At 44.8% G+C, this 11483-nt stretch overlaps 2 protein-coding genes across 4 annotated transcripts; both read right to left on the bottom strand.

Moving 5' to 3' along the window:
* Window positions 1-536: 536 nt before the first annotated feature.
* On the bottom strand, window positions 537-1873 carry cskmt (citrate synthase lysine methyltransferase). 2 transcript variants are annotated; one of them, XM_061237159.1, is made up of 2 exons: window positions 1704-1873; window positions 537-1422 (listed from the first exon to the last, which is right to left on the bottom strand). In XM_061237159.1, exons 1-2 carry the CDS (start codon window positions 1792-1794, stop codon window positions 725-727), a joined length of 789 nt encoding a protein of 262 aa, XP_061093143.1. In that variant the 5' UTR covers window positions 1795-1873; the 3' UTR covers window positions 537-724. The 2 variants fall into 2 exon arrangements, with proteins under 2 accessions (XP_061093143.1, XP_061093144.1); XM_061237160.1 differs by having other exon boundaries at window positions 537-1419.
* A 1531-nt stretch (window positions 1874-3404) lies between these two features.
* Window positions 3405-10474, bottom strand: LOC133125326 (ubiquitin thioesterase OTUB1-like). 2 transcript variants are annotated; one of them, XM_061237158.1, is made up of 7 exons: window positions 10264-10474; window positions 8599-8660; window positions 7884-7982; window positions 7318-7436; window positions 6473-6557; window positions 5528-5722; window positions 3405-3967 (listed from the first exon to the last, which is right to left on the bottom strand). In XM_061237158.1, the coding sequence occupies exons 1-7, from the start codon at window positions 10304-10306 to the stop codon at window positions 3770-3772; spliced, it is 801 nt and encodes a 266-aa protein (XP_061093142.1). In that variant the 5' UTR covers window positions 10307-10474; the 3' UTR covers window positions 3405-3769. The 2 variants fall into 2 exon arrangements, with proteins under 2 accessions (XP_061093142.1, XP_061093141.1); XM_061237157.1 differs by having other exon boundaries at window positions 8599-8663; window positions 10264-10458.
* Window positions 10475-11483: the final 1009 nt, after the last annotated feature.

Genomic DNA, 11483 nt, shown 5'->3' with positions numbered 1-11483 from the left:
GAAACTGTGGTTTGCACTTTTTGAGAGTATTTCATAGGTTCCAATACACCAGACAAGCTCAGTAGAGCATAGAAAAGTATTGGAACCAAAACAATTACATATTTGACCCAGGTCTGAGACACACAGACACACACTCCTAGGACCCAGGAAAGCTTTCCCTGTCATACCCCCTTAGCTCCTGCCCTACTCAAAACCCCTACCTTGGGTTTCACTGCAATAATCTTTAATATTCAAATTCATTAACAGCATTACCCAATCCAGCATGTGATTGGCTGTAGTGTCACTGGGGGAGAGACTGCTTGGATGTAAAAGTTGGGATTGGCACAGGGGTGGGGAAAGCCCTTGTCCTGGAGAGCCGCAGGGTGTGCTGGGGTCCTCACTCCTGGAGAGCCTAAATTGCCCGTAGGTATGAGTGTGTGAGTGAATGGTGCGTGTGCCCTGCGATGGACTGGCGACCTGTCCAGGGTGTATTCCTGCCTTTCGCCCAATGTATGCTGGGATAGGCTCTAGCCCCCCTGCAACCCTGTTCAGGATAAGTGGGTTAGGATAATGAATGAGATTCAAATATAAAACATATTTATTGCTTCACTTAGGACATTTTAATTTGCGCTCCACTTTATGAGAATTAAACAGTGTCTGTCCTTGACCCCCTGTCTCCAAAAGGCTCTACATATTATTGTTTTGGATAAATCCAGGTCACAAAAACATTTGGCTCTGACTTCTGCTAACTTAGGGGGGGTGTTGAGGTGTCACAATGCACTGGAGGGCTTATGATATAGCAGTAGTAACAAACTCCTCTTAAAGTCCCAACTTCCTGCAGTCCAATCCTCGCTGCTTGTGCCCCAAGGCCCCCACTCTCCCTCTCCAGCCACAGGAGCCGAGCGTCGGGGTCCTCGTCGGAAAACTGGAGCAGACACCCGGACTGGCGTAACACACCAAGGCACTGCTTCAGGACCGAGCCCGCCTTGGGCCGCCCTTCCCGCGATCTCAACAGGGCGTCAGTCGTGCCTTTGTCGACGATCACGTCCAAGCTTTGCTCTCCAAACTGAGTTTGGAGTCGACAGCAGTCCAGTTCTAGGAACGAAAGTCTGGAGGATGGGTTTCCTGGTTGAAAGGGTTTGCTTCTCGCTTGTTCTTGCAGCAGCTGCACGGCGACTGGAGAGATGTCCGCACAGGTGACGTCAACCGGCCAATCGGAGTGTTTATAGATGCCGGGTCCCAGCGCCGAGGTACCGCAACCGAGGTCCAGAATGCGTCGTAAGGTGGCAGAGTCGGACTGGGGACGCAGTAGCGGCAAGATGAAGTCCCGGACGCTGTCAAAGCCGAAGAACCATTCAAAGTTCTTGAAATCCCTCTTGGCGTTGTTCTCTCGGTAAAACCTGTCCCATGTCTCCTTTTTGTCCATGTTCTCGATAAGGTCTGCTGCAGTCAAGACGCAGAATATGTGTCAACAAAATTACTTTGTGGTCGTGCACTGGTTAATTTAATGAAAAATAAAATATATAGTAGATTACCTCTTGCGCATATTTATTGTAACACCTAAACAATGACGTTATCGCCACAAATGTTACGTTCGCCTAATTTCTGAGTAGGCTAACTTAAGTTTGCTGCCCGCTAGTACTGTAACCTGGCTAGGATAAACAATTCAACATTTCCGCTTGACAACTCAGAAATAAGACATTAAGTCATAAAAATTAACGTACTTGTTAGACTGTTATGCTGCCGAAATCCCCCCGTAAGAACGGATCTCACTGAGGTCAGTAATCCTGTAGGTGACCGTCTAATTATCGCCATGCTTCCATTCACCACACCGGAGACCGAACGAGAAAGGAAACTGACGATAGAAACGTACGTAATCAGCTATTCAGGCAAGTTAAATTACGTTCTTTGCGTAGTCCATCCTGTGCGTCGCCTTTTTATGATGCTGTGCAATGCAACGTACTATTCCGTTAAAAGAAAAAAGAACATGTTCAAAAACTAAAAATATTTGCTATTTAAATGTGGATAATAAAGAACAATATTACAATTCAATTTAATTTATATTCCATTTCATTTATATTCAATATTATAATTTATATGTAATATTATGGTGTAGCCTAATACTTGTATAACACATACTTTGTGGTTATAATTTCCTCTAATGTTGATGACACAGAAAGCTCCTTATATATACAATGAAAAGCATGCATTACTACAAAATAGTCCTATGTGCCACGTTGGTATTAACTTCCTCTGAATTGTATTTTCAGATAAATCTTTCAGTAAAAATGTTTTACTTTCAGAAAGAAATGCCCATTTAATGCTGAGAAAATATTAAATAGTCCGGCTGGCGACTAACTTGCGAGTTTCCCCCTCATCAATGTAAAGAACTTTGGTGTGGGAAAAGCGCTATATAAATGCATCTATCCATCTTAGTAATATTAACTGTCAGTGGTCTGAAGGAATTGGTGAAGCCAACTAAACCCCAATCCTGTGAATAAGAAACCTCTCTGTCATTACAGACCAGTGGGAGGGGTATTGCACAAAGCAGGATTACTGAGTTAGCTGGATAACTGCACCAAATAATACCCAGAATCCTCCCAAATCTGGATCATCAACGGTAGTAAAAAGAGCTGTTCCGGGTTTTACTGAGTGCAGTTATCCAGCTAACTCAGCAATCCTGCTTCATGATACAGGCCCACATATGCCCTGATACAGTTAGTTGTGCAGTTATTCAGCCAACTCAGTGACGATGCTTCATGAAAGACCCCTGATTAATGAATCTCGGCCTAGCAAACACAAGGCAAGAAGGCCTTTCAGCTTCTCGCTGGACCTTTCTCCGCCATGTTTACACACCAGAATACTGAACACCATGCTGTAATTACAAGTAGTATCGCAGAATCGCAGAATCCACGTTTTCCGAAATAGTGACTACAGTTCAACAGCTCAGTGATCCATTTGATAAATGCCAGGGGCCAGGGGCTCATTCAAACCCGTTATTTTTCCCTTTTCTCATCTCCTTTTGTTGCCCCTAGCTCCACCCATGGGATAAAAATGGGAAAATCGAGAACATGAATTAGGCAAATTGAATATCCTTGCTCCTTCAAACGTCAGCCACTCAGGTTACAGAGGTAGCAGACGCGTGGCAGATGTGGAGAGGTATCTATATGCCCGCAAAAGATGCGCTGATGTTTTTTTGCTCAAAGGAAAGATTGGGAGTTCCTAACTTCTACTTCTAGCTCCTAGAATAAAGATTTAAGGGGTTAAGGGGACTGTCCTGAAAGATGTCAGACCTCAATCGATTACCAGGTCAGGAGCAAGGAAAGGAAAAATGTGGAGAAAAATAAGTGATTGCAATGAGCCCAATATCTTTAAGGGGGCAGACATGCAAGAGGACAACAAAGAACACATTCGCATTTCTCAGATATGATTTATATCCTTTTAATAAAACATGAACCGTAGTGTAACAAAGGAAAAAGAAACTAACAAAAAGGCAAAAAACAAACCAAAAAAAATGTATCGCATTTACAACCACAAAAACATTTAACAAAAAACTGTACAACTCTAAACGCCTGGAGTCACTTCTATTTTAACTTTTTTTTATTTTTTACAATTTTTTCTTTTTGGGGGGGTGGGAGGAAGGGGACGATATGGGGGTTCCAGGGAACTGTGTGCTGTGTGTTTAGTTTGAAATATCATACTGTCTTTTTTTGTACACGGATGTGTGTATCCTCGAAACCATTTGCGCGTTGAAAAGTAGCAGTAGCGGTGGGTGAGCAGCAGGGCAGCGCTATTTGTACAAGATGTCGTAGTGGCCCGGCCTGTAGAGCAGGAAGACGCGAGGCTCGCTGCCCTCTGGGAAGACGTGGTGGTTCACCGTGCCCCCCTCTCCCCTGTCCATGTATTCCACCAGGATGGAGACGTTCAGGGCCTGAGCCAAGGCGATGATGTGGATGTGGTCGCTCTCCTTCGACATGGGCTCCACCTCCTGTCGCAGGGATGGATGGAGGGGGAGAGAGAGAGAGAGAGGGAGGGAGAGGTGGGGAGAGAGGGAGAGGTGGGGAGAGGGAGAGAGGGAGAGGTGGGGAGAGAGGGGAGAGAGGGAGAGGTGGGGAGAGAGGGAGAGGTGGGGAGAGAGGGAGAGGTGGGGAGAGAGGGGGAGGTGGGGAGAGAGGGGGAGGTGGGGAGAGAGGGGGAGAGGGGCAGAGAGAGAGGAAAGGAGAGGGAGGGAGAGAGGTGGAGAAAGAGAGAGGGGGAGAGAGAGAGGGGTGGAGAGAGGGGAAAGGAGAGGGAGAGAGGAAAGGAGAGGGAGGGAGAGAGGGATATGGACAGAGACACAATAGCACTGGTTAGTGAGGTCTTTTGCCTGTTCCTCCAGTGTTAAATTAGTCTAACTTGCCTTTTAAAATTTGAATGAGACCGAGTGAATAAGAGTACACCTAAAGAAGCATTGTCACACTTGTTTCAGTTGATCTTATTTGGATTAAAAGCTTAAATTGTGTGTGTAGGCATTTAAAAAAAAAATCACCATCAGTGTAGCTGTTGCCTAAATATGGAGCAAAACTTATCAAAACAAACATGTCCAGTGAAGTCACAGGACGATTTTGTCTCGACTCTCCAGCCCAGAAGGAAACGGGCGCTCAAACTCTACCCTTGAGACGGCTGCGTAGACGGCTACCCATCCAGGCAATCACATAACACTCACGCGAAAATACGGTAACGTTAGCATAAAAATATCACGGAACCTAACTTGGCTAGCCTGAGCGATATGATGAACAGCTCTGACTTTGCAGAGTTATAGGACGAGCTTTTTCGATTTTGACCAGGAAATGCAACCTTACATTTTTGAGTCGGAATTTACAGAGGAAGAATTGCGAGAGAGACAGACAGCAGAGGACGGGGCAGCTGAAGTTAACCGAGAGGATTAATTGGAAGTATCCACAGCCAAGGGGTCCAGGAGGGCAATTAAGCGATGAGTAACTCAATATCTAGCTTACAAGCTGCATGAAAACATTGGTTGTGGATACTTCTTTCAATTGAGTGCGGGGCTTTGTGGGCCTGGTTCTGTGGAGCGCAGGGCTTTTTGGGCCTGGTTCCATGGAGCGCAGGGCTTTTTGGGCCTGGTTCCGTGGAGCGCAGGGCTTTTCGGGCCTGGTTTCGTGGAGCGCAGGGCTTTTCGGGCCTGGTTTTGTGTAGCGCAGGGCTTTTCGGGCCTGGTTTCATGTAGCGCAGGGCTTTTCGGGCCTGGTTTCGTGGAGCGCGGGGCTTTGTGGGCCTGGTTCCATGGAGCGCAGGGCTTTTTGGGCCTTGTTCCGTGGAGCGCAGGGCTTTTTGGGCCTGGTTCCGTGGAGCGCAGGGCTTTTCGGGCCTGGTTTCGTGGAGCGCAGGGCTTTTCGGGCCTGGTTTTGTGTAGCGCAGGGCTTTTCGGGCCTGGTTTCATGTAGCGCAGGGCTTTTCGGGCCTGGTTTCGTGGAGAACGGGGCTTTTTGGGCCTGGTTCCATGGAGAACGGGGCTTTTTGGGCCTGGTTCCGCGGAGCGCTGCCTCACCTGCTGGCAGAACTCTTTGACGGAGCGGCCGCCCTCGATGAAGTGCTGGAAGAAGCCGTGCTCGCGCTGCAGGTAGCCCGACGTCAGCAGCCGCAGGTACACCACCACGTAGTCCGACACGCTCTGTTCGTTAAAGGAGCCCAGGAGCTCGCCCAGGGACGGCTGCTTCTCGCACAGCTCCATCAGGTCCATGAACTGCAGCACGGGGCGCGGGCCGGAGGAACCAGACGCAAGGACAGGGAAGAGACGGAGACGTCAGCAGTGTCATTCTTTCATGTCGACCATAAACAGTCCATCAATCTCACAGTGCAGGGCTGCCCATCCCTGTCCTGCAGCTCTACCGTCCTGTAGGTTTTCACTCCGACCCTAACAAAGCACACCTCATTCGACAGCTAGAGCAGGGCTGCCCAACCCTGTTCCTGGAGATGCTGGAGGTTTTCAACTTGGTAGACCTAATTCTACTAATTATCAGCTCAATGAGATCCCTAGCTGTTGAATGAGGTGTGCTTTGTTAGGGTTGGAGTGAAAACCTAAAGGATGGTAGATCTCCAGGAACAGGGTAGGGCACACCTGTCATAGTGACAACTCATTTACTTCATAGATATTCTTATCCTGAGTAATTTAGTTTAAATTATACATATTTCACTGGTACGGCTGGATATGAACAATGACAGTAATCTCACCAACGGTTCAACAGTTTTGCAAGGCATGTTCCAACTTTCATGCCCGTTTCTCCCATCAGGGGACTACACTTGAATATGATAGGCTTTAAGCAGACCAGGCTAAATCATTCCTAAAACACATTTCCGAATTTGTGTGTGTGAGCCGTGTGTGTGTGTACCGTGTGTGTGTACCGTGCGTGTGAGCCGTGCGTGTGAGCCGTGCGTGTGAGCCGTGCGTGTGAGCCGTGCGTGTGAGCCGTGTGCGTGCCATGTTTGAGCTCACCGTGTTGTGGAAGTCTTCGATGGTGAACTCGGTGAAGCCCTGAGTCACCAGATCCAGTTTGCTTTTGGCTGCCACGGCTTTGAACCTACAGGGCCACCGTACAGGGAGACAAACAAGTCGGCGAGATTAGCGCACCTGTGGCGATTCCCAGAAGTGTGTTTGTTTTTAATGGCCGTGCCTGAGAGGTACAGAGAGCCTGTTTTGTCCTTCTAACAGCCATCTAAATGAGATTGTCATACTGCATGAGGTCGCATAGATTGTGCCCTTTTCCCAAACCAATTTGGGAAAACATTGGGGAGACATCGGCTCAGGCAGTAAGAGGAATCAGGCAATCAGAGGGTTGCCGGTTTGATCCCCTGTGTCGGAGTGTCCCTGAGCAAGACTCCTAACCCCCAAATGCTCCTGACGAGCTGGTTGGCGCCTTGCATGGCAGCCAATCACCGTTGGTGTGTGTGTGTGTGTGTGTGTGTGTGTGAGAATGAGAAGCATCAATTGAACAGCGCTTTGGATAAAGGCTCTATATAAATGCCAGCCATTTACCATTTACCAATTTATTTTGATTTGTGTGAGCCAATGGACTATTTGTGATAAATGTAATGGCATCAGTAACTACTATGCAACCTACGTTAGCCATTTAAATGAATGTTGGCTACTAACGCCCATTACAAAACTGTGCGCACCAATTACAAAGCGCGGATTAGAAAACGAGAATAGGGATTTCCAGAGAAGATTCCGGTGAGAATCTGGCCCCCCTATGCTTCCAAGTCAAACAGTGCCCTGAATTACTACAGACATATTAAAATGAGAAACCGTCAGATCAGGTGCGCGTTGCCCAATAGCATTACCTCTGCAGTTCCTTGCTGTCGTCTAGAAGTGATTCCAAATGCGAGAATCCAAACGCTCTGTAGAAGCAGTTGCCATCTGGTCGTGTCTTCCTGATATAGGAGTATTTTTTGTGCAAATCCTAAAGGAGACAAATGGGATATTACTTGACGTGTGACTTGCGTTGATGAAAGTGTTCACCTTTTTTATTTCGTGAAACATGCCATGAATTATTTTTTTTGAACACTCTTTTTTTTGAACACTCAACCGAAGAAAAAAAAAAACAATTGGGATTTGAGTGGACCCACTTCATATTGAGTTTGGGACTGAAAGGGTTAAGAATCCATCTCATAAATGTTGCATAACGTGGATTTATCATTTTCTTATACGTACACTTGATTATATGTTAAATAGAAACATTCGTCCTTAATGAAATGACAATAGTTGATGACCAAATTATCCAATCACATGTGGGTGTGGTATTTGAGCATGCAATATAAATGGTGTGTGGAATATGCATGTGGTATGTATATGAACTCATGTAGAATGTGGTAAGTGAATAACACAAATAGTATGTTTTTGGGCTCACCTTGATCTTCAGCTGATATACAGTGTCTTCCTGTGCATATTCCTCCTTTAACACAGACAGGTCCTGTCTATCTGACACTAAGGGGTTACTGGTGGCGATCTAAACGAACACACACACACACACACAAACAACGCATGAGCACATGTATGACCTAAAAACACAAGGTGACTCAAAATCACAGGCTCCTTCACTTGTTGATCAGGCAACATACTTACACCATTGAAGGTAGAGTAGGTAAGATTTGTGTTAAAATATTGTTACAAGACCATTGTAAATCCCTTCCTATCCCTCACCCTCTGCCTGTGTTTATAGTCCTTAAAATTGGGTTTCAAAATATACAGTTGACGGACCCAGACATTGTATTGCTGTACAATAATTCAAGCACATTAGTTGAAAATTTGTTCTAATTGCCCAAGCCACAGCTCAACGTCAGCACATTCACGGAGAAGGGGGAGGGATAAACAGTGTTGTGGTTTGAGGGTGTTTGTTGCTGCAATTCCTCTCTTGACCGTTAGAAGTGCGAAATGACCTATTGTACCTTTAAGAAATAAATTAAATTGGGATACACACTGCTACCATTACTAATGTACCAAGCAACACACCACTGCTGGAAAAAAAGACAGAGAGCAAGGGTGCCCTGCAAAGGCATCAAAGGATCTGCAGCTTGGTAAAGACCCCACAAGTGCAGTGAAACAGGAAGTGCTTGTGCTCTCACCTCTTGCTGAATCCTGTCCTGCTGTGCCATAATTGCTTCATCGTACGCAAGGCAGTTTACCCCTGCTGGGAAACAGAGCGAGAGGAGGAGCAATTTAACCACATTAGCTCCAATCTGAAGGTGAAAAGAGCACTGAAACAATATTACACAAAAAAATAATACCTATTAAACCAAATTCTGAAATTAATGTGTGAGTGTGGCTGCTTGGGGCAAGTATGTGCCTTTTTACCCATGAACCAGAGTACCAACCCAACTTTTACACTGGTGTCCATTAAATTAAAATTTCAGTTTGGAAAAGCCCAAGTAAACGGAGCACCATTATTTACGTGTTGGTTTGCTTGTGTGTGTGTGTGTCTGTGTGTGTGTGTGTGTGTGTGTGTACTAGGTGCAATTCAAGAGTGTAGTAGTATTTAAACACTGTAGCTCTTTGGAAGGTTGATAAAAAGTACATTTTCAAAAATAAAAATCCCAAGGCACTCACATGAATGAAAAAGCGTTTATTCTCTGGGCAGGCATATATGATGACGGTTTGATGTCAGTGTCCAACTAAATACTAGATCCCCAACATGCAGTAAAAAGCTAGTAAAGCGCCATTTCATTTCGATATTGTGTAGGTAGCTACATGGGAAGGTTTATCACGGAAAACAATTGTTAGACAACTAGGCTAACTATACGTAGTCAGCTGGACTCCATGTGCATCTAAACTCCATAAGCTAGTAGGAAGTCAATTTAACTAGACAGCAATCAAGCTAACTTGTCTGAAAGTGTATAGCAAGGTCATTTTCAGACTATTTGCAACAGTGTAATCTAAATGAACCAACATTTGCTGACCAGGAAACATTTTTACTGGTAAACTGAGTGCCGTTAGCTCACTTCGCTAAGTGACCCAAATCAACAACATGGCTGGCTAGTTTGCCAGCTCGGGTTTCAATGCAGTAACGTTAGCTACCGATGTAGCAATATCTTGTGTAGACAGGTACTTCATTAGACAGTTAACTTACTTAATCATTTACATTACGTAACTAGCAGATACATTATTTGTAGCATAATAGCTAACAAAGTTAGTTATCTGTCAAATACTCCGTGATATTTTTCTCATATTGCACGACTAAGTGAATGTTGCCAGCTAAGGGAAAGTCAATCAGATATTACCGAGTCTGTTAACTAATATACCCGCAGTTATATAGCGAGCTAGTTAGACAGTGATTTGTTAGGACAATGTGAAGCTCGCCTCAGATAAAATTTGAGCCAACACTGGGGGGTGTCGATTGCATGACCTAGCTAACAAGCTTCCGTTGCCAAGTGTGTTCCATCTTACCGATTATTAGTCCATTCAAGGTGTTTTTTGGCCGACAAATCAAATGCTAAACCTATACCAACAGATGCATTGACGAGTACATTATACATATACGTTACGGCGACGTTTAATGTCTTTCTTTGTGTACCTCAGTTCACCATCTTTGGCCTATCCCCATTTTCTGTCGGTCTCTTCCCAATCACTGCAGCTAGCTAGCAAGCAACCTAGTCATATTCCATCGGTCTCGGTCCTTGACACTGCGGTTATCGCAAGTAATAAGAAAATACGGGTGATGGCCGGTTAATGTGCTTTAACGTAATGCCGGTCGGGCTCCTATTAGCCACTGTTTGGGTCGGTTTTTCACTCACCCTCCATCTCCCCCTGTGTTGTTTCCTGCTGTTCCTCCGCCATCTTAATTTCTGGTCCAGTTCCTAAGCACTGACCTCTTCTCACTGTCCACTTCCGGATCACGAAATACACCGATCCTCGATTTATCAATCAAACGGTCTGTACCGATATCTGTTGTAGTTAGTAATGTATAGGTTGTGGGCATATACAGTTCAATGGCTGTGAGCCAATATTTTTGTGTGCCAAAACGGTCCGTTTCTAAGTTTGCTCGTTAACTTTGTTTTTCCGTTTGCTAAATTAACTTTGGTTTTCTCGTCTAGATATTTTGCTATGTCAACAGTTTGAGAAATGGAATGTTCATTTTTTTGCTCAGGGACTCCAAATATAGACTTGCATTACTGTCTGCAAATTTAGGAATTGCTTTGGTTCTCTGAATAATTTATGTGAAACTGAGAACTTCAGTTCTATCTTGTGGCTTTAAAATTAAAGTGCAGTTTGTGCTCCAGGCTGGGCTTGGGTGACATAATCGGACAATAAATCCGACCCCGTGGTATCATGGTTCCGAAGGCATTTCTTTTTCATACGTTATTTAGCTGTTCGAACCTTGGATTTAAATATGATGGGTCTGTGAAACAATGTATCTAATTTATGATTTGTTATTTATCTGACGCTTTTATCCAAAGGGACTTGTTGATTAGACTAATCCCCCGGGAGCAATGTGCAGTGAAGGGCCTTGCTCAAGGGCCCAACATCTCTGCAGATATTATCGTGGCTACACCGGGTCTTGAACCACCAACCTTCCAGATCCCAGCTACTAGGCTACAGGCTACGCCTATATTATAGTATTTATTAAATTATTGTAGACCTAACTACAAGTTGACATGAAGTTAGTTACCCAGTTTCCATGAAAGCAAAAAATAAATAAAGCTGTGTATAGTGTTGCAGAATATTTTACGTACATGGCCCTTGATATTAGTTACCATGGGTGTCTACCTGGTGAGATGCACTGAATTAATATAGTACAACAAAAAGCCCCAAGAGATGGAGATGGGTAAAGCTACAATACAGTATGCTAAGTGCCACTGCTGAGTATGCCTCAAAGTCTGCAAATCACCAGAAACAAAAAGTATTGCTGTTGTATCTTCAAGAAAGGCATTTAAACTGAGTGGGATGTTTCATGCATACTGGATGCATATGTTGGTGAACGGAATAAACAATTAAAAAACGGGTATCATACAAA

The sequence above is a fragment of the Conger conger genome, chromosome 3, assembly GCF_963514075.1.
Source record: "Conger conger chromosome 3, fConCon1.1, whole genome shotgun sequence".
NCBI lineage: Eukaryota > Metazoa > Chordata > Actinopteri > Anguilliformes > Congridae > Conger > Conger conger.
Note: the sequence above shows the minus strand (reverse complement) of the source record. Positions and strands in the feature narration are given on the sequence as shown.